Source organism: Onychomys torridus, chromosome 6 (genome assembly GCF_903995425.1).
Source record: "Onychomys torridus chromosome 6, mOncTor1.1, whole genome shotgun sequence".
NCBI classification, from domain to species: Eukaryota; Metazoa; Chordata; class Mammalia; order Rodentia; family Cricetidae; genus Onychomys; species Onychomys torridus.
In genome coordinates this window covers 94,453,262-94,475,877 of record NC_050448.1, presented here as the reverse complement: position 1 = coordinate 94,475,877, position 22,616 = coordinate 94,453,262, and the positions used below count along the sequence as shown (strand labels likewise).

General features: G+C 37.5%; 1 protein-coding gene across 1 annotated transcript in view; it reads right to left on the bottom strand.

The window, feature by feature from the left end:
• The window catches only part of Dpyd (dihydropyrimidine dehydrogenase), an 851,011-nt gene that overhangs the window by 435,909 nt on the left and 392,486 nt on the right, over positions 1 to 22,616 (bottom strand). Inside the window, exon 12 of the mRNA XM_036191420.1 lies at positions 18,885 to 19,069. Within this exon, the coding sequence (XP_036047313.1) occupies positions 18,885 to 19,069 (185 nt within the window). The remainder of the gene's footprint in view (positions 1 to 18,884; positions 19,070 to 22,616) is intronic.

Below are 22,616 nucleotides of genomic sequence, written 5' to 3'. Positions count from 1 at the left end.
GACCTAGGATAGAACCAAACATGACTGAAAAAAAATTGAATAAAATGATTCCTAATGATATTCTGGTAAAATCATAGCCCAACTGTCTAGCCCAACTGTCATCAGAGAGGCTTCATTCAGCAACTAATGGAAACAGATGCAGAGACACACAGCCAAACATTAGGCAGAGCTTTAAGAATCCTGTAGAAGAAGGGCAGAAGAATTGGAGAAACAAGAGGGGTCAAGGGCACTACAAGATACCCCCCAAAATCAACTAACCTGCGCTCATAGGGGCTCACAGAGATTGAACCAACAACCAGGGATCCCGTATGGGACACACCCAAGGCCTCTGCATGTATGTTGCAGATGGATATCTTGGTCGTCTTATGGCATTCCTAACAGTAGGAGCAGGAACTGCTTCTGACTCTGTTGCTTACTTTTGCAACCCTATTCCTCATAATGGGTTGTCTCATCCAGCTTTAATAGGATGAGGAGATGCCTAGTCTCACTGAAACTTGATATACCATGGCTGATATCCATAGGAGGCCTACCTTTTTTTTTTGAAGAGAAACAGTGGAGGAGGGTGAGGGGAGGTGGGGGAGAAGGACTGGGAAGAGAGGAGGGAGGGAAAACTGTAGTCGGGGATGTAAAAACAAATAAACAAACAAGCAAAGCCAGACAAACCAAAAAGTAAAAAAATAAATAAATAAAAATAAAAAAGATCAAAGACATCATTCTTTAGTCTTCTAGAGTCTAATAAGCCTTGATGTCTGCTTACATATTTTAAAGAATGTACTGGTTATAATAAAACTGTCATTATGCCCTATCATCTATTTCTCCTTAACTTATTTCAGAAGGTTAGGACTCAAATTCAAACACTATTATAAGTTCTCCAAGAGACTAAAAGATTGATGGATTGATGAAGTTAAGTTTTTCCCTAATACAGAACTTTTCTTTATACACACACTCTCTCTCTCTCTCTCACACACACACACACAGACACACACACAAATCACATTCACATAAAAATACTTTAATTAAATAAAATAAGTAGATTAAGTATGAAAATAAAACATACAAATAAAATTCAAACCTTTAAGGTTTATCAATTTAGCTGCACTCAATTTTCAGTTTTGTACTTTCTCTCTGTATAGACTTATCATTATCTAGAATATTCAAAAATTCTCATTCAAGCGGTAGAAGAAAGCTCACATGTGTCTGGACTCCACAGATATCAACCCATTAGAAACAATTACGATGGTGTTTTGCTGGGCCACTTATCAGTGCAGCAATTAAAGAAGAGTCAGTACATTTGCTTTTAATAAAATACTGCATTATCTTGGAATATTTCAATGCCCCAAAGGACAAAGAATCCTTGCAATGTGAGTTCAACAGACTGGAGCATATGGTAGATTTTCTTTAGTACATTTTCAAAAGAAGAAATAATGACTTGTAAGGTAGGGAAACATTGACAAAATATCACGTTTTCCCACATTTACACCAGATCTGACACATCACTTCTATATGTGAACAATTTCTACCACATTATATGTCTGAAATTAAAAAGTACAAGCTAGATGCTTTCATCCTTCTGTGGAACTGCTGTCATTAGAGATGTTTCCTTGCCCTTTCCCCTTACGGTCTATGTGTTCAAGGGCTGCATTAGTCCTCACTTTACTTCTTGGTGAAAGCAGGAAACACTGCTGTCCAGGTGTGAGGCTGACAGGGCAAGAAGAGAGGTCCTGTGACAGCCCAGGGAAGGTGCTCCTGTGGCTGAAGAGAAAGCAGCAGGCTTTTCCGGTTCCCTCAGCTGATGTGCATTGTTCTGCATTCTGGACAGCAGGCACCCTTATTTGGATTTTCCTTGTGGGGGGGGAGCAGCCTGTAAAATCTTCCCCAGTCACCTTTTACCCCCTTAAGTTCCATCAGTTCTGAAGACTTGTAATTCTTTTATTTTCTAGTTTCCTTTCCCTTCATGTGCCATGGTGTTTCTGATTCTCTGTTGGTTCCACCGCTTGACATTCATGTCCACTTGTCCTTGCTACCCCTCTTTCTTTGCATGTTTAATGATTGCACTCTATTAGACTTCCACTTCTGCAACTGGTTCTTTTACTAGACTCTAACATCTTTAAAGAGGATGTATTTCCTTTTACATTGATGTGTCTCTATCTATGTGTTTTCCATCATGTGTGTGGGTGCTTCTGGAGGCCAGGGAAGGGTGTCAGATCCCCTTAAACTGGAGCTCTAGGCAGTTGTCCACTGCTCTGTGTGGTTGCTGAGAAATGAACCCAGGCCCTCTGGAAGAGCAGCAAGCACTCCAAATGACTGAACCATCTTTCCAGCCCCGGCTTTGTTATCTTAATGGTAAGTTTTACATTTTATTTCACATACCCAAGCCTTCAGTGGAGGCTCTTTATGAATGATAACACTTTAGCATACATGTTTTATTGAGTCAATGAATGAATGGCTTTTTTAACAGTTGGTGCTCATGAATGAACAAATGGCTAAATAAAAATACTTGTGTAATTACCTGTTTCAACCATCAAATACTAACATCTTAAACTTCAGGTTTCTATCTTAGAATTTTAAAAACGTATTTCTTAGCATATAATTTTTACAATATCATTTTAATGATAAAAAAGCAATGGTCTCTAATAGCCCACAATAATAATATAAACAAAAACCTGTAGAGCAGGCTCAGCAGTAAGAGGTTCCAGAAATTCTTTTCCCTAATATTTTCCATAATCCAATACCATAGCATTACCATTATTTATTTATTTACTAATAACTGATTTACTCCTGAAAAGATCATGCTGACAGTTGGTTTCTAAGTATTAGAAATGAGTTAGAAATCCTCTCTTCAATTCAGAATCCAAATTTGTAACCACAATAGTCTACCTCCCCTTCTTTACCCATTGTGATGCCTTTCCTGTGTCAAGTGTTAGGCCCCACAGCTGTCTCTCAGTAAGTGGTAATTGGGGAAATTAACTAATGAAACTTAAGTGAAGCTCTCTTTGGAAAATTATGAGAATAATTGAAATCCCAACAAGGATATATTTAAGTAACAGCATTTATCTAAAAATATATGTCAAAGAAATTATATATGTACAACTTCAGTGACTGTATGTATTCATTCATGAGATAATGTATGTATAAAATCATTTAAAAATATATTCTCTAGTGTGACAATTTCCTCCAAGATAAACTGAAAGGACAAGTAAGGTTGAGTTGGCTTTTTGGAGCCCACTACCTATGGTGGGATACCTCACACAGCCCTGAGGCAAGGGGAAGTGCTTGGACCTGCCTCTACTGATGTACCAGGCTCTGCTGACTCCCTATGGGAGGCCTTACCTCCTGGTAGGAGGGGATGGGGAGGGGGAGGCTGGAGGGGTGAGAGGAAGGAAGAGGAGGATCTGTGATTGGTATTTAAAATGAATAAAAAAATTTCTTAATGAAAAGGAATAATTTTCTGCGTGTATGTGTGAGAGAGAGAGAGAGGAAGAGACAGGGAACACATGTATACTTGTGGGTAGTGCCCAGAGAGGGCACTGGAACTGTAAGTGCCAGGTCTACATTTAGGAGCTGCCTGAATTGGGTGCTTGGAACTGAACATCTATCCTCTGAAAGAACACTATCACTCTTAACCGCTGAGCTATCTCTGTACCCCCTCAGAAGTTTAAATATTTGTATGTGTGTATCTGTGTGCCTGTATGTATATGTGAAGGCATGTGCCCACAGAGGCCAGGGGTGTCAGATCTTATTGAGCTGGAGTTACAGGTTATTATGAGCTGCTTTATGTCAGTACTGGGGACTGAATTTTGGTCCTCTGCAAGACCTAGTATACCTAGTATATGCTCTTAACTGCTGAGCCATCTCACTCATTTTTAAGAAAATGATTCTGCCACTCTGCATATTTTCCTATTGAATACGTAAATATATTCTTCATAGAAAGAGACAAGCATGACCAGAAGTTTGCATACAGAATGTCCATTATGTGGGTGTCAATCATAAATGTGGTGTCACAGACCCCTTGACAAAACTATTAGATATAAGAGGACAAGTAGAGTCCAGTGAGCAGGAACCAGACACATAAGAAATCTTGCTCTGCTGTGCAAAATTTACAATCAGCACCACATATCAGGGAGATTGAGCTTTATCTTGAATGCAGAGAGGAGACACTGGAAGGGTGTGAGTGAGGAAGTTAGACTCAATGACAACTTGGAGGAGGATGACTGGTTGCAGTGTTGAGGCACTGGATTTGGGGATGCAAACATTTTCAAGAGAGATCACGGAGGCTGGAGGTACACTATAACCATGTGCAATGAGAAATCTCACATACTGTCGTTTTGCTCCTGAAGGCCATCAGAGTGCTTCACACCCACCCTGGCAGGAAGGTAGAAGTGTTGAGTCCACTACATAGAAAACTGGGCTTACTTTCCAGTTTGACTCCATTTTAAAATGTAATTCAGGAACTAGTTTGACATGTTAAATCCTTCAGACAAATCCAAAACTCTTACTGAGCATTACATGTTTGATATTTCAAATACTGTCATTCTTAGAAACATGTATTTTTTTTTAAAGAATCACATTTCTCTTTATCATATTAAAAGTTTGTTTCTTTTATGAGTAAATGGAAGGTTAAGTGAAATGCTTATTTAGTTTTTAAGTAAAAATCTTTTCAGACTCATGAGAGTTAAAAGATGAAGTAAGATCTCTGGCAGAAGCTTCCTACCCTACCCAGAGGTCAGGCCAGAGCCCTAAACCTCAAGTAAGACTGCTACCCCACCCCCCTCCTCCAGCCCATACTCCCAGCATAATCCCAGCTGCCCCTCTTCTCCTTGTCAAAATAACCTGGCCCACGAGTGAGTACTGTAGAATCCTCCTACTCCACTAGAGGCTCGGCCAGAGTCCTGAACCCTAAGTAAAACTGTTCCCCCACCTCACCCATACCTGCTCAGGACAACCCCAAATGCCCCTCATCACCACATCCCAGCACCTCTGGTGGAAGTCTCTGACTCTGTCAGAGGTCCGATCAGCATCCTGAGACCAGGCGAGATTCCTGAAAAATCAGGCAGAATCCTCCCACCCTACCAGAAGACAGGCCAGCATCCTAAACCCCAGAGAGCCCCTGGTGAGATCAGAAGCCACCCACTTCACCAGAAATCCAGCTCCCAACTTGAGCAGCAAATCCCTGCTGAATGAGAGGCCATCCAGACCATCAGAAATCCATCTGCCAACTCAAGTAGAGACCCTCCACTCAACCACAGGGCACTCCTGCGGTTGAGAGGAAACAGAAACAAGGAAGAAAACACTCATCCAATAAAGGCAAATTCAGAAATTGGCACCTAGGCTTATAATCACCCTAAATCCAGATGCCTAAACATCAGTGTAAGAACACAATAAACAACAGTCAGGGCAATATGTCACCACCAGAACCCAGGTATCCTACTACACCAAGCCATGAATAGTCAATACAGCTTATGGACAAGGAAAAGATCATAAAGCCAACTTTTTGAAGATGATAGAGGTCCTTAAAGATGAAATAAATAAATCCCTTAACGAAATCAGGGAAAATAAAAAATCAGAAGAAATCAGTAAATCCATTAAAAAAGGCCAAGAAAGAATGAAAAAAAAAAAAAAAAAACAGAACCAGAACTAATAAACAAAAAACATAAACAAACAGCTGAAAGACATTGATAAAACTTCCAGACCTGAAAATGACAATAGAAGCAATAAAGAAGACACAAACTGAGGGAAATCAGGAAATGAAAAATCTAGGTAACCAAACAGGAATTACAAACAGAGCCATGAGACAGAAGAAAGGATCCCAAGCATTGAAGAAATGATAGAAATAGATACATTGATCAAAGAAAATATTAAATCTAAAACATTCCTGACACAAAACATCCAAGAAATCAGAGACACTATGAAAAGACCAAACATAAGAATAATTGGAATAGAAGGAGAAGATTACCAAGTTAAAGGCCCAGAAAATATTTTTAACATAAGAAACATAAGAAGAAAAATTTCCTAACATGTGCTGATAACGGTACAAGAGACATACAGAACACCAAATAGATTAGACCAGAAAACAAAGTCCCAATACAGCACAATAATCAAACATCAGATTCACAGAACAAAGAAAGAATATTAAAAGTTGCAAGAGAAAAAGTCCAAGAAATGTTTAAAGGCAGACCTATCAGAATTATACTCCAGTCATCAATGGAGACTCTAAAAGCCAGAAGGGCCTGGACAGATGTGCTGCAGACTCTAAGAGACCACAGTTGCCAGCCCAGACTAACATACCCAGCAAAACTTTCAATCACTGTAGATGAAGCAAATGATATTTTATGACAAAGTCAAATGTAAACAGTATCTATCCAACCAAGGGGTTTAACTACACCCACAAAAACACAGACAATAAGTAATCTCACACCAGCATAACTCAAAGACAAACACACACACACACACACACACACACACACACACACACACACAAAAAAAAAAAAAAAAAAAAAAACCAACTACAGCTGCAACAAAATAACAGGAATGAACAACCATTGGCCATTGATAACTCCAAATATTAATGGACTTGATTCCCAATAAAAAGACATAGGTGAAACAGAATCGATACAAAACCAAGATCCATCCTTCTGCCATGAACAGGAAACAAATCTCAACATCAAAGACAGATATTGTCTCATAGTCAAAGAATAGAAAATTATTTTCCAAGCTAGTAGACCAAAGAAACAAGCTGTTGTAACTATATAATATCTAACAGAATAGACTTAAACCAAAATTAATCAAAAGAGGTGGAGAAGGATGTTTTATACCCTCCCACATTGACAGTGATTTTACTACTTCGCTCTCACCAATGGACATGTCATCCAGACATAAACTAAACACAGAAATAATGTAATTAATAGATATTATGAACGAAATAATGGATATATAGAGAACATTTCACCCAAACAGAAAAGAATACACTTTCTTCTTAGCACCTCATGGAACCTTCTCCGAAACTGACCATATACTTATTTACAACACAAGTCTTAACAGATACAAGATAACTGGTGTAACCTCCTGCATCCTATCAGATCACCATAAGTTAAAGCTGAATTTTAACCATCACAAAACAACAGAAAACCTAAAAACTCATAGAAACTGAACACCTCTCTACTGAAAGACTACAGGGTCAAGGCAGAAATAAAGACATAAATTAAAGACTTTCTAGAATTCAATGAAAATAAGGGTCTAACATATGCAAACTTTTGGGGAACAATGAAAGCCGTGCTAAGAGGACACTTCATAGCACTAAGTGCTTTCATAAAGAATTTGGAGATATCTCATACTAGCAATTTAACAGCACATCTGAAAGCTCTAGAACAAAAAAAGAAACAAATGCACCAAAGAGGAGTAGACTGCAGGAAATAATCAAACTGAAGGCTGAAATCAATAAAACAGAAACAGAGAGAACAATACAAAGAATCAATGAAACAAAGAGTTGGTTCTTGAAAAAATTCAACAAGAGACAAACTCTTATCTGAACTAACTAAAAGATAGAGTGAAACTACATAAATTAACAAAATCATAAACAAAAAAGGAGGACATAATAACAGACACTTCAAAAATCTGTACTCCACAAAATTGAAAAATCTAGAAGAAATAGACAATTTTCTTGATTAATACCACTTAGCAAAGTTAAATCAAGATCAGGTAAACAATTTACATAAATCTATAACATTCAAGGAATTAGAAGCAATCATTAAAACTCTCCCAACTAAAAAAAAAAAAACCTAGGGCCAGATAGTTTCAGCACAGAATTCTACCAGACTTTCAAAGAAGAGCTAATACCATTATCTCTCAAATTGTTCCACAAAATAGAATCAGAAGCAACACTGCCAAATTCAGTTTATGAGGCTACATTCTCTCTGATATCCAGTCACATAAGGTCTCAACAAAGAAAGAGAATTACAGACCAATATCCGTCATAAACACTGATGCAAAAATACTCAGTAATATACTAGCAAACTGAATATAAGAACAAATCAAAAAGACCATCCACCATGATCAAGTAGATTTCATCCCAGAGAGGCAGGGATCCTTCAACATAAGAAAATTTGTCAATGTAATACACCATATAAACAAACTTACAGAAAAGAAAACACTTAATTTTTTAAATTGTATTTGTGTTTTAATTTTACATATCAGCCATGGGTTCCCCTGTCCTCCACCCTCCCACCCCTGCCCCAGCCTTCCCCCCAGGCCCTCCCCTCCATTCCCATCTTCTCCAGGGCCAAGACTCCCCTGGGGATTCAGCTCAACCTGGTGTATTCAGTACAGGCAGCTCCATTCCCCTCCTTCCAGGCAGAGCAAAGTGTCCCTGCATAGGCCCCAGGTTCCAAACAGCCAGCTCATGCACTAAGGACAGGTCTGGGTCCAACTGCCTGGGTGCCTCCCAAACAGTTCAAGCTATTCAACTGTCTCACTTATCCACAGGGCCTGATCCATTTGGGGGCTCCACAGCTTTTGGTTCATAATTCATGTGTTTCCATTTGGTTGGCTATTTGTCCCTGTGCTTTTTCCAATCTTGGTCTCAACAAATTCATACTTTACAGTCCCTCCTCTTTCTCAACAATTGGAGTCCTGGAGCTCCACCTGGGGCCTGGCTGAGGATCTCTGCATCCATTTCCATCAGTTATTGGATGAGAGTTCCTGCACGACAGTTAGGGTGTTTGGCCATCTGATCACCAGACTAGGTCAGATCAGGCTTTCTCTCTACCATTGCCAGTAGTCTATAGTGGATGTATCATTGTGGATTTCTGGGGACCTCTCTAGCACTTTGCTTCTTCCTGTTCTCATGTGGTCTAACACATGATTCATCTCATTAGATGATGAAAAGCACTTGACAAAATATGACACCTCTTCATGATAAAAATCTTAGAGAGATCAGGGATACCATGGACACAACTAAACATAATAAAGGCAATTTACTTCAAGCATACAGCCAAAATAAAATTAAATGGAGATAAACTCAAGGCAATTCCACTAAAATTAGGGATAAGACAAGTTTGTATACTCTCTCCATGTCTGCTAAATACAGTACTTGAAATTCTATCCAGAGCAATTAGACAATTAAAGGAGATCAAGGGGAAATGAACAAGTTTTTGTATATGATAAGATAGTATACTAAGAGAACCGAAAAATTCTACCAGGGAACTCCTAAAGCTGTTAAACACCTTCAGCAAATTAGCTGGATAAAATATTAACTCAAAAAATCAGTATCTCTCCTGTACTCAAAGGACAAATTGGCAGAGAAAGAAATCATGGAAACAGCATTCTTCACAATGACCACAGATAATATAAAATATCTTGTTGTTACTCTAACCAAGCATGTGAAACACCTGCAGGATAAGAACTTCATGCCTTTGAAGACAGAAATTTGAGAAGACATCAGAACATGGAAAGATCTCCAATGCTCACCAATCAGTATGGTTGACATAGTAAAAAAAAAAATATATCAATATTTCAAACAGTAATCTACAGATTCGGTGGAATCACCATCAAAATCCCAATACATTTTTTCAGAAATTAAAAGAACAATACTCAACTTCCCATTGAAAAATTAAAAAAAAAAAAAAAAACTCATGATAGCTGAAACAATCCTATACAATAAAAGAACTTCTGGAGGTATCATCATTCCAGATTTCTAGTTCTACTACAGAGATATAGTAACAAAACAAGCATAATATTGGCATAAGAAGAGACAGTGGATCAATGGAATCAAATCAAAGGTGCAGATGTTAATCTACACACCTATGGACACCTGATTTCTGACAAAGAAGTCAAAATTATACAATGGAATGAAGAAAATATCTTCAATAAATGGTGCTGGCATAACTAGATTTCAGCATGTAGAAAAATGCAAGTAGATCCATATTGATCACCATGTACAAAACTCAAGTCCAAATGGAGGAAAGACCTCAATATAAATCCAGATACACTGAATCTGATAGATGAGAAAGTGGGGAATAGCTTTGAATATATTGGCACAGGAGACAACTTCCTAAACAGAACACCAATAGCATGGGCACTAAGACCACCAATTAATAAATGGGGCCTCATGAAACTGAAAAACTTCTGTAAGGCAAAGGACACAGTCAATAGGACAAATCAGCAGTCTACAGAATGGGAAAAAATTCCTTACCAACTCCATTCTGATAGAAGGCTGATTTTCAAAATATATAAAGAACTCAAGAAAGTAGACATCAAACAAACAAACAAACAAACAAATAATCCAATTAAAAATGGAGGAAAGATCTAAACAGAGAACTCTCAATAGAGGAATCTCAAGTGGTCCAGAAATACTTAAAGAAACGTGCAACATCCTTAAATATCAGGGAAATGCAAATAAAAACCATTCTGAGATTCCATCTTACTTCTGTCAGAACGGCAATGGGAACACTCCTCCACTCCCGGTGGAGTGCAAACTTGTACAGCCACTTTGGAAATCAATATGGCAATTTCTCAAAAAATTGGGAATTTATCTAACTCAAGACCCAGCTATACCACTCAGGCATATACCCAAAGGGTGTGCCACAATACCACATGAACACTTTCTCAACTATGTTCATGTCAGTTCTGTTCATAATAGCCAGAACCTAGAAACAACCTAGGTGTACCTTGACAGAAAAATGGCTAAACAAAACATGTGGTACATTTACACAAAGAGTGATATTCAGCTGTTAAAAAACAATGGCATAATGAAATTTGCAGGAAAATGGGTGGAACTAGAAAAAAAAGTCATCCTGAGTAAGGTAACACAGACCCAGAAAGACAGACATGGTATGTAGTCACTTATAAGTGGTTATTAGCTGTAAAGTAAAGGATAACCATGCTAAAACCCACAGACTCAGAGAGGCTAGGTAACAAGAAGGCCCAAGCAGGGACCTTTTTATCTCCCCAGGCAGGGAAATAAATTAGATCTCAAGATTAGTCTGGGTTGGGGATGGGAAGAGGAAGAATCAGATGGGGAGTTATGAAGAGTGAGAATATTAAAAGAGATGACTGGAAAAGTGGGGCACTTTGGGGTGAGGTAGAAGCCTACTGCAATGGAAACTCCCAGGAATCCCAGGTGACCCAGGATAAGATTCCTAGCAATAGGGAACATGTAGCCTAAAGTGGCCATCTCCTGTAACCAAGGAAGACTTCCAGTGAAGGGACTGGGACACCAATCCAGCCACATAACCTTTGACCTATGATTTGTCTTGCTTACAAGATGTGCTGGTAATCAGGTGGCACAGAAATTGAGGGAGTGGCCCATCAATGACTGGTTCTCCCTGAGACCCATGTCATGAAAGGGACACCACCCCTGATACTGCCTAGAGCACCAGGAACCAGAAGTTAGATAGCCCAGAGACCTGGAATAGAACCAAAGATGATTAGAAAATAAGACCATGTAATGATGCCTAAAGATATTCTGCTACACTCATAAGTTGGTGCCTAGCCCAATTGCCATTAGAAAGGCTCCGTCTAGCAACTGATGGCAACAGATGCAGAGACTCACAGCCAAATGTTAGGTAGAGCGTGGGGAGTCCTGTGGGAGAGCGGGAGGAAGGACTGTAGGAGTCAGCGCCATTGCATCCACCACAAGAAAAACCACAGAATTAACAAACCTGGGTGTAGAGTGGCTCACAAAGCCTGAATGGGGGCTGTCTTGGGACATAACTAGGCCTTCTGCATCTAGGTTACAGCTGTGAAGCTTGATCTTTTTGTAGGACTCCTAACAGTGCAGGCAGGGACCCTTTCTGACTCTTTTGTTGGCTTCTCCAACTCTGTGTCTCATATTGATTCTCCTTGTCCAGCCTTAATATGAGGGAAGGTGCCTAGTCTTACTGAAATTTGATATGCCATGTTTGGTTGCTATCCACGGGAGGTCTGCCATTTTCTGATTAGAAACAAAGGAGGAGTAGATGGGGTGGGGGATCTAGGAAGAGAGGAGGGAGGGGAAACTGCAGTTGCAATGTAAAAATATTAACAAGAGAATAATTTAAAAATGAAACAAAGTGAAAAACATTATAAAGTACTCAGAGTGAAGGGTTTTGGTTTTAAGTTGATCTGAATGTGTGTATAAGAGTAACTATTTTTTTTTTTTTTTTTGAGCTGAGGATTGAACCCAGGGCCTTGTGCTTGCTAGGCAAGCGCTCTACTACTGAGCTAAATCCTCAACCAAGAGTAACTATTAAAGGCTAGGAAGTAAAGGAGAAAGCAAAGTACTCCCAAACAGGTACAATAAAACATATTCTAATACTTTATACCATGGTGAGAAAAAAACAAATTCATAATATTCAATTATACAATAAAAAGCTCCAAGAGAAGAGCTTGAAGGTAACCAACACACAAAATCATTAATGATCCTGATTTGATCAGTATGTATTGTACATATATGGAAACTCTGTACTGTACTCAGTAGTATATTCAGCAAGTATTTCTAAACATCATCTTAATCAAAATATTTTAATTATTTAAAGAAATATTCATATCAAACTGTACTCATAGATTTGAACATAATGATTTTAAAAAAGCTGCTAAGAACATTATGGAGAAAAATAAGTTTCTCTATAGTGAAAATATGAAATGTTATAAAACTACATTCATAAAATATATGTATGGACTACCAGAAATGACAAAGTAAATAAAATATTCAGTATTGAATGATCAGTGAAGTCTTCATCTTCTCTGAAATACACATGATCTTCAAATTCTTTCAGGACTCCTCTTCATTTTGGTTAACAGAAAAATGATCAGATCTTCCTTTGTATATTTGTATATTTCAAACACACACACACACACACACACACACACACACACACACACACACTTTGGAAACTGTTCTACAATGTATATATAATTGATATACTTAGAATGATAACAAAAAAGGCAAGGCATTGCCCACTGACTGCTGTTCTGTTTAAGCTTTTTAAGTCTCCATATCTCTCACAGCCACAGTCCCTCTAATAGGTTGAATTCACACATTCAAACAGATTCCTCTAGCATGCCAGAAGACACTTTTCCTTTACTCATGCATTTTACTTGCATTCCTTTAAGGAACTGACATACTGCTCAGTAAGATATCTACCTGAACAAAAATTACAACTCCCCACAAAAGATATACCATCTAAGGTAAGTGTATCCCCTAGTTAAGTCCATCTGTCAACTTGACAGAGCCAAGAGATATTTCTGGGGTCTCAACTAAAACCTTGATAAGACTGTGGGGCATAATTTATTGATGTAGGAGGGCCCAAACCTCTGTGGGAGGTACCCTCTCTAGCAACTGGATCTGGGCTGTACAAGAAAACTCCCTGAGCATGAGTCTATGTCTCACTGAGACAATGGATGCTGATTAGTAGGGATTAAAAAATCAGGCAAAATCTTCTGGGGAGTATTTCCTAACAGTTAGCAGACAAACTGTGATTTTGGGGACAAGGCTGAATTTCAAGCTAGTTGCTATACTTAGTAAAGACTAAGAGTATCCCTTGTGCTACTTATCTTTAAGGTCAGGGAAATGCAAGATTAGATAGAGGTCAGGGTGAGCTGATACAGCCCAGATCCAGTACCATGAGGGTGGTCACACTCCCTGAAGAGAACCCATTGATGAAGATGCAGCTTAGGAGGCAGTGTAGAAGACAGGATACTGTAAATATGAGGAGTGTGGAATGGCCATCAAGAGCAGTAGGTAATAAAAATGAAGTGGGCCCAGCCTAATCCTTTGAAACAAGCTTTGTGTGCTACAGATTGTAGAGTCAGAGAAGCAGGCTGTTCAAGTCCTTTGGATCCCAGAAGATCATAGGTGAGTCCTAGATGTCAGACATTGGTCTAAAGCACTGGTTCTCAACCTCTGGGTCATAACCACTTTAGGGTTCAAATAACATTTTTACAGGGATCACCTAAGACTATCAGAAAACACAGATATTTATATTATGATTTATAATTAGCAAAATTACATTTATGAAGTAGCAAAAATATAATTTTATGGTTTGGGGTCAACACAACATGCGAGTTTTATTGAAGGGTTACAGCATTAGGAAGGTTGAGAACCACTGGTCTAGAGCACATGTATTTGCTCTGCTAGATAGTAGACTTGCTTTAATCTGCTTATAATTATGCTTCTAGAATAAGAAACTATTTAGTGTTTGATTTTGTAGGAGCTTATAATTAAGAGACTGGAAATTTTAAAGATATATTGAACATTTAAAGCAGTAGAAAATTTAAAGACAGCATATGTTTAAAATTGTAGTTTCTTTATAATTTTAAGATGATATCTAAAGACAAACAACAAAAGAAAGGGTATAGTTTAAATTAGGGTGTTTGTATATCAACTTGACAAGAGGTGGATCTCTTAATTTGCTTCATCTTTTATCTTGATACAGTTCAGACTACTTTGTTAGTTTCCTCTGGGATACTGCCTTTATCTGACTTGCCTTTAGGCATGATTCTGGATGTTTTCTTGGTTGGGATAGTTAATTGATGTAGAAGCATCTATTCTATGAAGTGTGCAACCATTCTTAGGCAGGTGAGACTGGTTGTGTATGAAAGCCAGCTGGCACAAACAGCAGACAGTGAACCAGCAAGCATCATCACCCTTCTTAGGTTTTTGTTAAAAGTCCTTGCCCTGACTTCCCTCCATGATGGATTCTGACCCGGAAGTTTAAGATGAATTAAACTTTTTCTTCCCTACTTTTCTCTTTGTTAGGATGTTTTATCATAGAAAGAGAAAAGCAAACTAGAACTCTGTATTATTGAGTGTTTGCTGAGATAGAATCATACAGATATGTGCAGAGAAAGCATAAGACTCAACTCAAATAACATTGGATATTACTGTGTCGAATACTGTTATGTTATAAAAAGGATAATGTATGTACTCTCAAATATTAATATATGTCTTTTAATTATGCTTTCTTGAGGAACACTTCTTTTTCTTATTGGTACCTTTTCTTAATTTTTGTAATAAATTTCACATTAATATGTGTATTTATCAAATATAATTCTATTTGCTTTAATGCTGTCACTCAGTAAATCAGAATCTCTATGTCTTATGTTGAACTACAATTTAATATTAAAATTTTATTAGTCTGCATAAAAAAACCTAAAAACCACTAACTGGGCTCTGGGATAGTAGATTGGACATGGGAAAAAGAATCATCAAGGGGTAGAGGTGGGTCAGGTTTGAGAATGCATATTGGGTTTAAATTCAATTATCCTTATTTTTCTAAAAATTAGAACAAAAAATTATCGAAAAACACTCCAGACATAACTAGATAAATTATATTTTGGAGGATATATCTCAAAAATTGAAAACTTCCCCACTTCTCTACCCACTATTTACCCAATTTCATATTCTCCACTCACTTCCTCTCTCTCCTTTTCTCCATATCTATCTATCTATCTATCTATCTATCTATCTATCTATCTATCTATCTATCTATGTATCTATAGAAAATGAAAATCAAAATAAAGCTAATACATAGAAAAATTAAATTTGTTCTTTTCTTTTGTTTTAAAAATTTAGTCTTCTCTTATATATTACATCCCAGTTGCAGTTTCCTCTCCCTCCCCTCCCCCATTTCTCCTTCCTACCTTCCATTTTCCCCAAGATACTCCCTCTGATGATATATTGTGTACCCCAATAAAGCTTACCTGGGGATCAGAGGGCAGAGCCAGCCACTAAATTAAACATAGAGGTCAGGCAGATCCAGATGGATCTCTGTGAGTTCAAGGCCACACTGGGCTATATGAGAGAAACAGAACCAGGCAGTGGTGACACATGCCTTTAATCCCAGGAAGTAATATGGCAGGACACAGAAAGGTATATAAGGCATGAGGAAACAGGAACTCGCTCTCTTTAGGCTAAGGATTTTGTAGAGGTAAGCTAGTGGCTGGCTGTTCTACTTCTCTAATCTTTCAACCTTCACCCCAGGCTCTGGGGTTTTTTATTATAAGACCTTTTAAGATTTGTATTACCACCCCCACCCCTTTCTACCTACCCTCAGAAGAGAGTAGGCTTCCCAGGGACAACAACCAAATATGATATAACAAGCTGCAATAAGACCAAGCACATATTCTCATACCAAGGGTGGATGAAGCAACCCAATAGAAGGAAAAGGGTCCCAAAGGCAGACTAAAGAGTCAGAGACCACCCCACTACTCCTGTTAGGTATCCCACAAGAGCACCAAGCTACACAACCATAACATATATGCCGAAGACATAGGATCAGTCTCCCTGATCTCTGTGAGCCCACTTGAGTCCCTGTCAGTTGATTCTGTGGGATGTGTACTTATGGTATTCTTGAATCCTCTCCTTCCTCCAGTCCTTCCTCTACCTTCTCCACAGGACTCCCCAGGCTCTGGCTAATAATTGGCTGTGTGACTCTGCCTCTGTTCCCATTAGTGGTTGAATAAAATCTCTCTGGTCTTTCAATGATGATTATGCTAGGCTGTAGTCCCAACACATCCTGTAGGCACAACAAATTGTAGTTCGAAGGTTTTGCAGCTGGGTTGGTGTTCCAATCCCTCCACTGGAAGCCTTACAGAAGATGGCTGGTTCATGCTCCATGTCTGCATTACTAGGAGTCTTTGCTAGGGATACTCTCATAGGCTCCATGGAGTTTCCATTGAAATAGACTTCTGCATCACCCCTGAAATTCCCCCCAATTCCAGGTGTCTAAGTGTTTTCTCCCTCTAGTCCTACCCAACTGGTCCCTCCTGCTCCTGTCCTCATCTGTTCCCAGTCCACTCCTGAAATCTCTATTTTCCCTTCCCAAGGAGATCTTTGACCCCCACCCTCACCCCTCACCCCATGTGCTGCCAAACCCTTCTTGTTTTTAGCCTCTTGGGGTCTGTGGATTGCAGTATGAATACATACCATATTTGTCTTTTTAAGTATGTGTTATCTCACTCAGGATGATTTTTTTTTTTACCCATTTGTCAGAAAATTTCACAATGCCATTTCTTTTAACAGCTTAGTAATACTCCATTGTGTAAATGTACCACCTTTTTTTTAATCCATTGCTCAATTGAGGGAAATCTAGATTGTTTTTGTTATGACTAAAGCTACTATGAACACAGTTGAGCAAGTGTCCTTGTGGTAGGATAGATTGTCCTTTAAGCATGTGCCAATGGTTAGGCCTTGAAGGATACTGATTGCCAATTATTGGAGAAACAGCCATATTGATTTCCAACTACCATATTGTACAAGTGGCTGTAAAAGTTTGTACTCCTACCAGCAATGAAGGATGGTGATACCCCCACATGGTCTTTTACTGTATAAGATTGCTTTAGCTGTCCTGTTTTCTTTTTCCATACAAGTTAAGTGTTGTTCTTTTAAGGTTGATAAAGAATGATGTTGGAATTTTGATGGGGATTGGATTGAATCTCTAGGCTGTTTTTCATAAGAATACCATTTTTATTATTTTGACCCATCTGACCCATGAGCATGGGAAATCTTTTCATCTTCTGATATCTTCTTCAATTTCCTTCTTCAAAGACTGGAAGATTTTATTATACAGGTCTTTTAAAGTTTTGGTTAGAGTTACCCATGATATTTTTTGTGGATATTGTGAAAGGTGTTGTTTCCCCAATTTCTTTCTCAGCACCTTTGTCATATGTATAAATCCAGCCACTTTGCTGAAGGTGTTTAGAATACACATTTTTAATAGTTTGTTTTCTGCTCATTTATGCACACCAAATTTGGAAATGGACAGGACTTTATTTGGTGCTGTGGAATAATCCTTTTGTATACTGTAAAGTTTTGTCACTTGAATGGTTCAATAAACTGCTGATGGGCCAGTAGCCAGGCAGAAAGTATAGGAGGGCTAGCAAACTAAGGATGATGGGAAGGAAAAGAGCTGAGTTAGGAGTCAACAGACAGATGCAGAGGGAGCAGAGGATGAACATGTCATGCTAATAAAGTTACTGCCATATGGCAGAACATAAAGAAGAAGTACTGGTTAATTTAAAAAGTAAGAGCTATGAAGAAAAAATGAAAAAAAAATCCTTTAAATAAACAAGTAAACCTTTAAAAAAGAGCTAGTTATTAATAAGCCTGAGCAATTGGCTGAGCATTTATAAGTAATATTAAGCTTCTGAATGGTTATTCAGGAACTGATGGGTGGGAGAGAACAATCCATTTACAATCTGGCTCACATGGACAGACCAAATAGTTTTCTAGACTACATGGGTTCCTATCCAAGTGGGTATTAGCAATTGTGATACATACAGTATTCTTTATTTAAGCTATTCCAAATATTTTCCAACAAGCTTTTACCTTTATAGAACTCCATTAATAGAAATGCATAATGCATTTTCAGTCAGCTGAATGATTTTACTACCCAGTCCACATGTTAAAAGTTATATTCAACCAAAAAATATATATGTACATATTTTATAAGTACATATACAGCTTATAAAAATGCTCATTCTGGGTTAGGGAGATGGCATATTGGGCACAAGAACTTGCTATGCAAGCATGGGCACTGAGCAAATCCTCAGAATACTTCTAGAATAGTTGGCATGGTTATATGCACCTATAACCCCAGGACTGATGGGAAGAACACACAAGAGGAACAGTGGGGATTGCTGATGGTCAGGCCCAGTCCTGGCTCACTGAAAGAACCAATGCCAAAGCAATAAGTCAAAGTATTAGAGTAAGACTCTCAATGTCCTCTTGTGGCCTCTATGTACATACTGACATGTGCATTTACACAGGTACATACACAAAGCAACACACACATTCACACACACACACACACACACACACACACATACAAAAAGTGTTCATACAAATTAATATCAAAATCAAAAAATATTTATGAGAAAGAATGTAAATGATATTAATGACAAATACCTACCTGTATGTACTTGTGAATATACCAAGAAGCTTGTTTTCCATCATTCACTGATTCCACTGTGGTGTTAGCCATACCCACAACATCACCACCTGCAAATACCCATGGCTCACTGGTTTGCATGGTTTCTGGATCTACTTCTGGTAGACCCCATCTGTTAAACTTGATGGGACTCAAGGCTTCTCTCACTGAAAAAAGGGAAAGACAATAGAAAATGACAGATTAGTGAATCATATATAACAGTTTGAAAAATATCCTTTAATTATTGTTCTATGGATGGAAGCAACTGCTTTTAATAAACCAGAAGTTAATGAAATACCAGAATCAACATATTCAAGTTCACTAAGAATATATCGCACATGTAGAAACTAAAAAGAGTTGGCAATACTCAAATATCTGGTTTATTCTATAAAAAGAGTTGAATCTATGAAGGAAGTACAGCCTTTGAAATACATATAAATAAATTTTCTAAAGTGTACTTATCCATAAATCTGTTACTAGTCACATGATCCCAATAATGTCCCTGGGTGCTACAGATGAAAGTTATATAGTTGATTCATGGATTGTGATCAAAACCATGTCTCTTCTTTTCAAAACAAGACACTTTAAAAAGCAAAATGAAAAGACCTGCTATATTTTCACTAAATTATTTACTCTTATTGTTAAACAATTTGACTCAGGTATACAGTTACATTGAACTCAAAATAACTGCTCTTTTGTATCGTGTGTGTGTGTGTGTGTGTGTGTGTGTGTGTGTGTGTGTGTGAGCGTGTGCGTGTGTGTGCGCGCACGTGCGCGGGAAATAAAATTATAGTAGAAGTCATGAATTTGAGAGGGTGACATGAGATAAAGTTGCAGAGCCAAGAGAAAAGAGTAGAGATGATATAAATAGATTATACTCATGTACAAAAATCTTTAAAAAATAAATTAAAATTTAAAAATATATGTTGCTTTCTACATAAAGTAGAAACAGGCAACTATTCTTGGGCTAGTGCTGTGATTTTTTACCTACAAGCCTATAGGGCCTGGGAGAACAGAAATATGTCTTTGTGGCTTGCTTCTGTATTATCATGTGTCAGATAGTGCTTATTCTTTAGAAAATACAGCAATGTATTGATGTGTGTGTGAATGAAAGTGTCCATGAGTTAAAGCTATCACACTCACGTTTCTATTTTAAAATCTTCTGCTATTTGTATTTCTTATGCTAGCTCACCTTTCATCAAGTGTAAAATTAAATATTCATGTAATTATTTTCAATGCAGAATGGCATTTTGAGATTTTTCTAATGTCTTTAAAGGTCACATGAAAGGAGACCTTTCTCATTGTTCCCTATTGCATAACAGATCATCACTACCATCTGTTGACAGTTACTTGAGTTGCAAGAAAATCAATAGTGAATATGGCTCATTTCTTCAATGAGTTTTAATGTGCCATTGTTGAATGGCACATATAATATATTTTAGAAATATAGACCAATAATTGTGAATAATTACATATAAGAAGTGTTGTTATTTGTCTAAAACTTTGATACACTCTGACCCAAATAGAGATATCAAATGAAGAGAGTTTTAAAATAGGAAATAATGCAAGATTGTTTCACTTTTAGTGAATACACATCTTATTTGTACATTTAATTTTATTTTGACAGAAATGGCCTTGGAAATAACTACTGATTTCATCTAAGAATAAAAATGAGGAAGATTATATATATTAGTTATGTTTTCCTACATCTATTAGAGACATATATTGTGAAGCTGTTGAAATTTAAATTAAGGACCCTCACTCAGACCTTTTGAGGTCTGCTTAGCATTAAATGTTTAAATGGTCTTTTTTTCTTTTCTTAAGATATTCTGAAGTACTGGGAGTGAACACAGAACTTGGTGCATGCTAGGTAAGTTATTTACCATTGAGCTACATCTGAAGCCCATTAAATGTTTGTATTCTTGAAGTGGACCGCTAGGACTTCACAAATTTATATCTGCATGAACCAAAAAATTATATGCACATTTGTGAGTGCATATCTCAATATATCCATACATGCATTCTGTTCAAAATAAGCTCTTTAGTATTTGATTCAATCAGCTTTTAAAATCTTAGACCTAAATATCAACTATTGTAATCATGAATCACTTGCAACATCGATCTAACCTACTTTTAATTAAGCAATTTGTTGATTCTATATTCCGTACTAGATATATTAATTTTTAATATTAAAAATGATCTTTGATGTTTTAAAAAAGTACTTATAGAACTGCCTTCTGCCCTTTTGCGGGGCATTCAGCTTCAGCATCTTCCTAATTCCCCTCTTGAAACGTTAAGTGGATGCAAAGTCACCTAGTAGGCTTTGATATGAAATATAAACAAAACAGTGACAATCCGCATAAGTTTGAATATCTATTCCTGGGATTGTATCTACAAAACAACCATTGAAAATGTAGAAGATGCTCAAAATGTGAGTATAAACTGTGCTACAGTAAGTTCTAAATGTTTTCTTTCAGCACTGCTAACTAGCTACTCTCAGAATGATGGCCTCAATCTCAAACCACAAGAATTTCCCTTCAGGTACAGTAGACTCTGTTTAGGCACATAAAATATTTAAATAGTATTTACATATTCACTGAATCTACATATGGATCAAAAAGCACCTTTCTGAATTCCATGTAAGTACATGTCAAAGTATGTTATTTTATGTACCTGTGCTTATGTGTATGAGTGCCAGATGTTGATGTGAGTATCCCACCTTGACCCCATTCCATTTTTATTTGTTGACACAGGGTCATTCATCAAACCTGAAGTCCATTAATTTGACTACACTGTCTAGCTAATGACCATTAGGGATCTTCCTGCCTCCATGCTACCAGCACTAAAATTTTAGACAGATCCTACTGTCCCTAGCTCTTTATTGTATTGAAACACTCAGGTCTGTAGGCTTGGGTGACAGACATTTTCCTGAACAAGTCATCTCCTCAACTCCATCTTTCCGAACTTTAGAGTTTTAAACTATAGACACTATTCCTATTATTCTACTTTTTTTTGTAAACCTTTAAGGATCTTATCTAGTTTCCAAATAAGAATTCAATACAGAAAATCTCTGCATTTTCCTTCTAATTTATCCATGAGAGGTCCATTTTTCCAGCTGCCTGCAACAAGGGTACCTCTGTTATCTGCATCATTGAAATCACCCTTCTGTGAACCACTGAAAACTCTTAATCCTCCACTGATACATTCAACTTGGAGTTCAGTGCAAACAAACCTCAGAAGCAGATCACTACTGCCCTGATACAGCTTGGAAGGAATGAAGGCCCTAGTGGATGAAAAATGTATGTTTACATTTGCATGCCAAATAACTGCTTGCCATTCTTGTGAAGTGTTAAATGAATATTAATAAAGGCTTGTATGTTTTCCTTTCTTTCTTGAAGGGGGTAGGCATTTTCTGTTATGATCATTTCTAGTTTTCACACAGATTTCCAAGGGATTGTATGTTGATGGAGACAGGCATATGTCCCAGGAGCTCCATAGTTGAATAAAATAAGAACTCGAAAAAGAGCCCTTAAATATGCTTATTCACAGTCCAGATTATTCTGCAAATGAGAGGAATATGCTAAATGATATGGTGCCTGGAATTTTATGCAGTCTTTAAAAGAACGGAAACGTCCTTAATTCATACCAAATATTCAAGATTTATGTTAATTTTCTGCTTTAATTACTACTGTGTTAAAAGGAGCTTATTTAAAA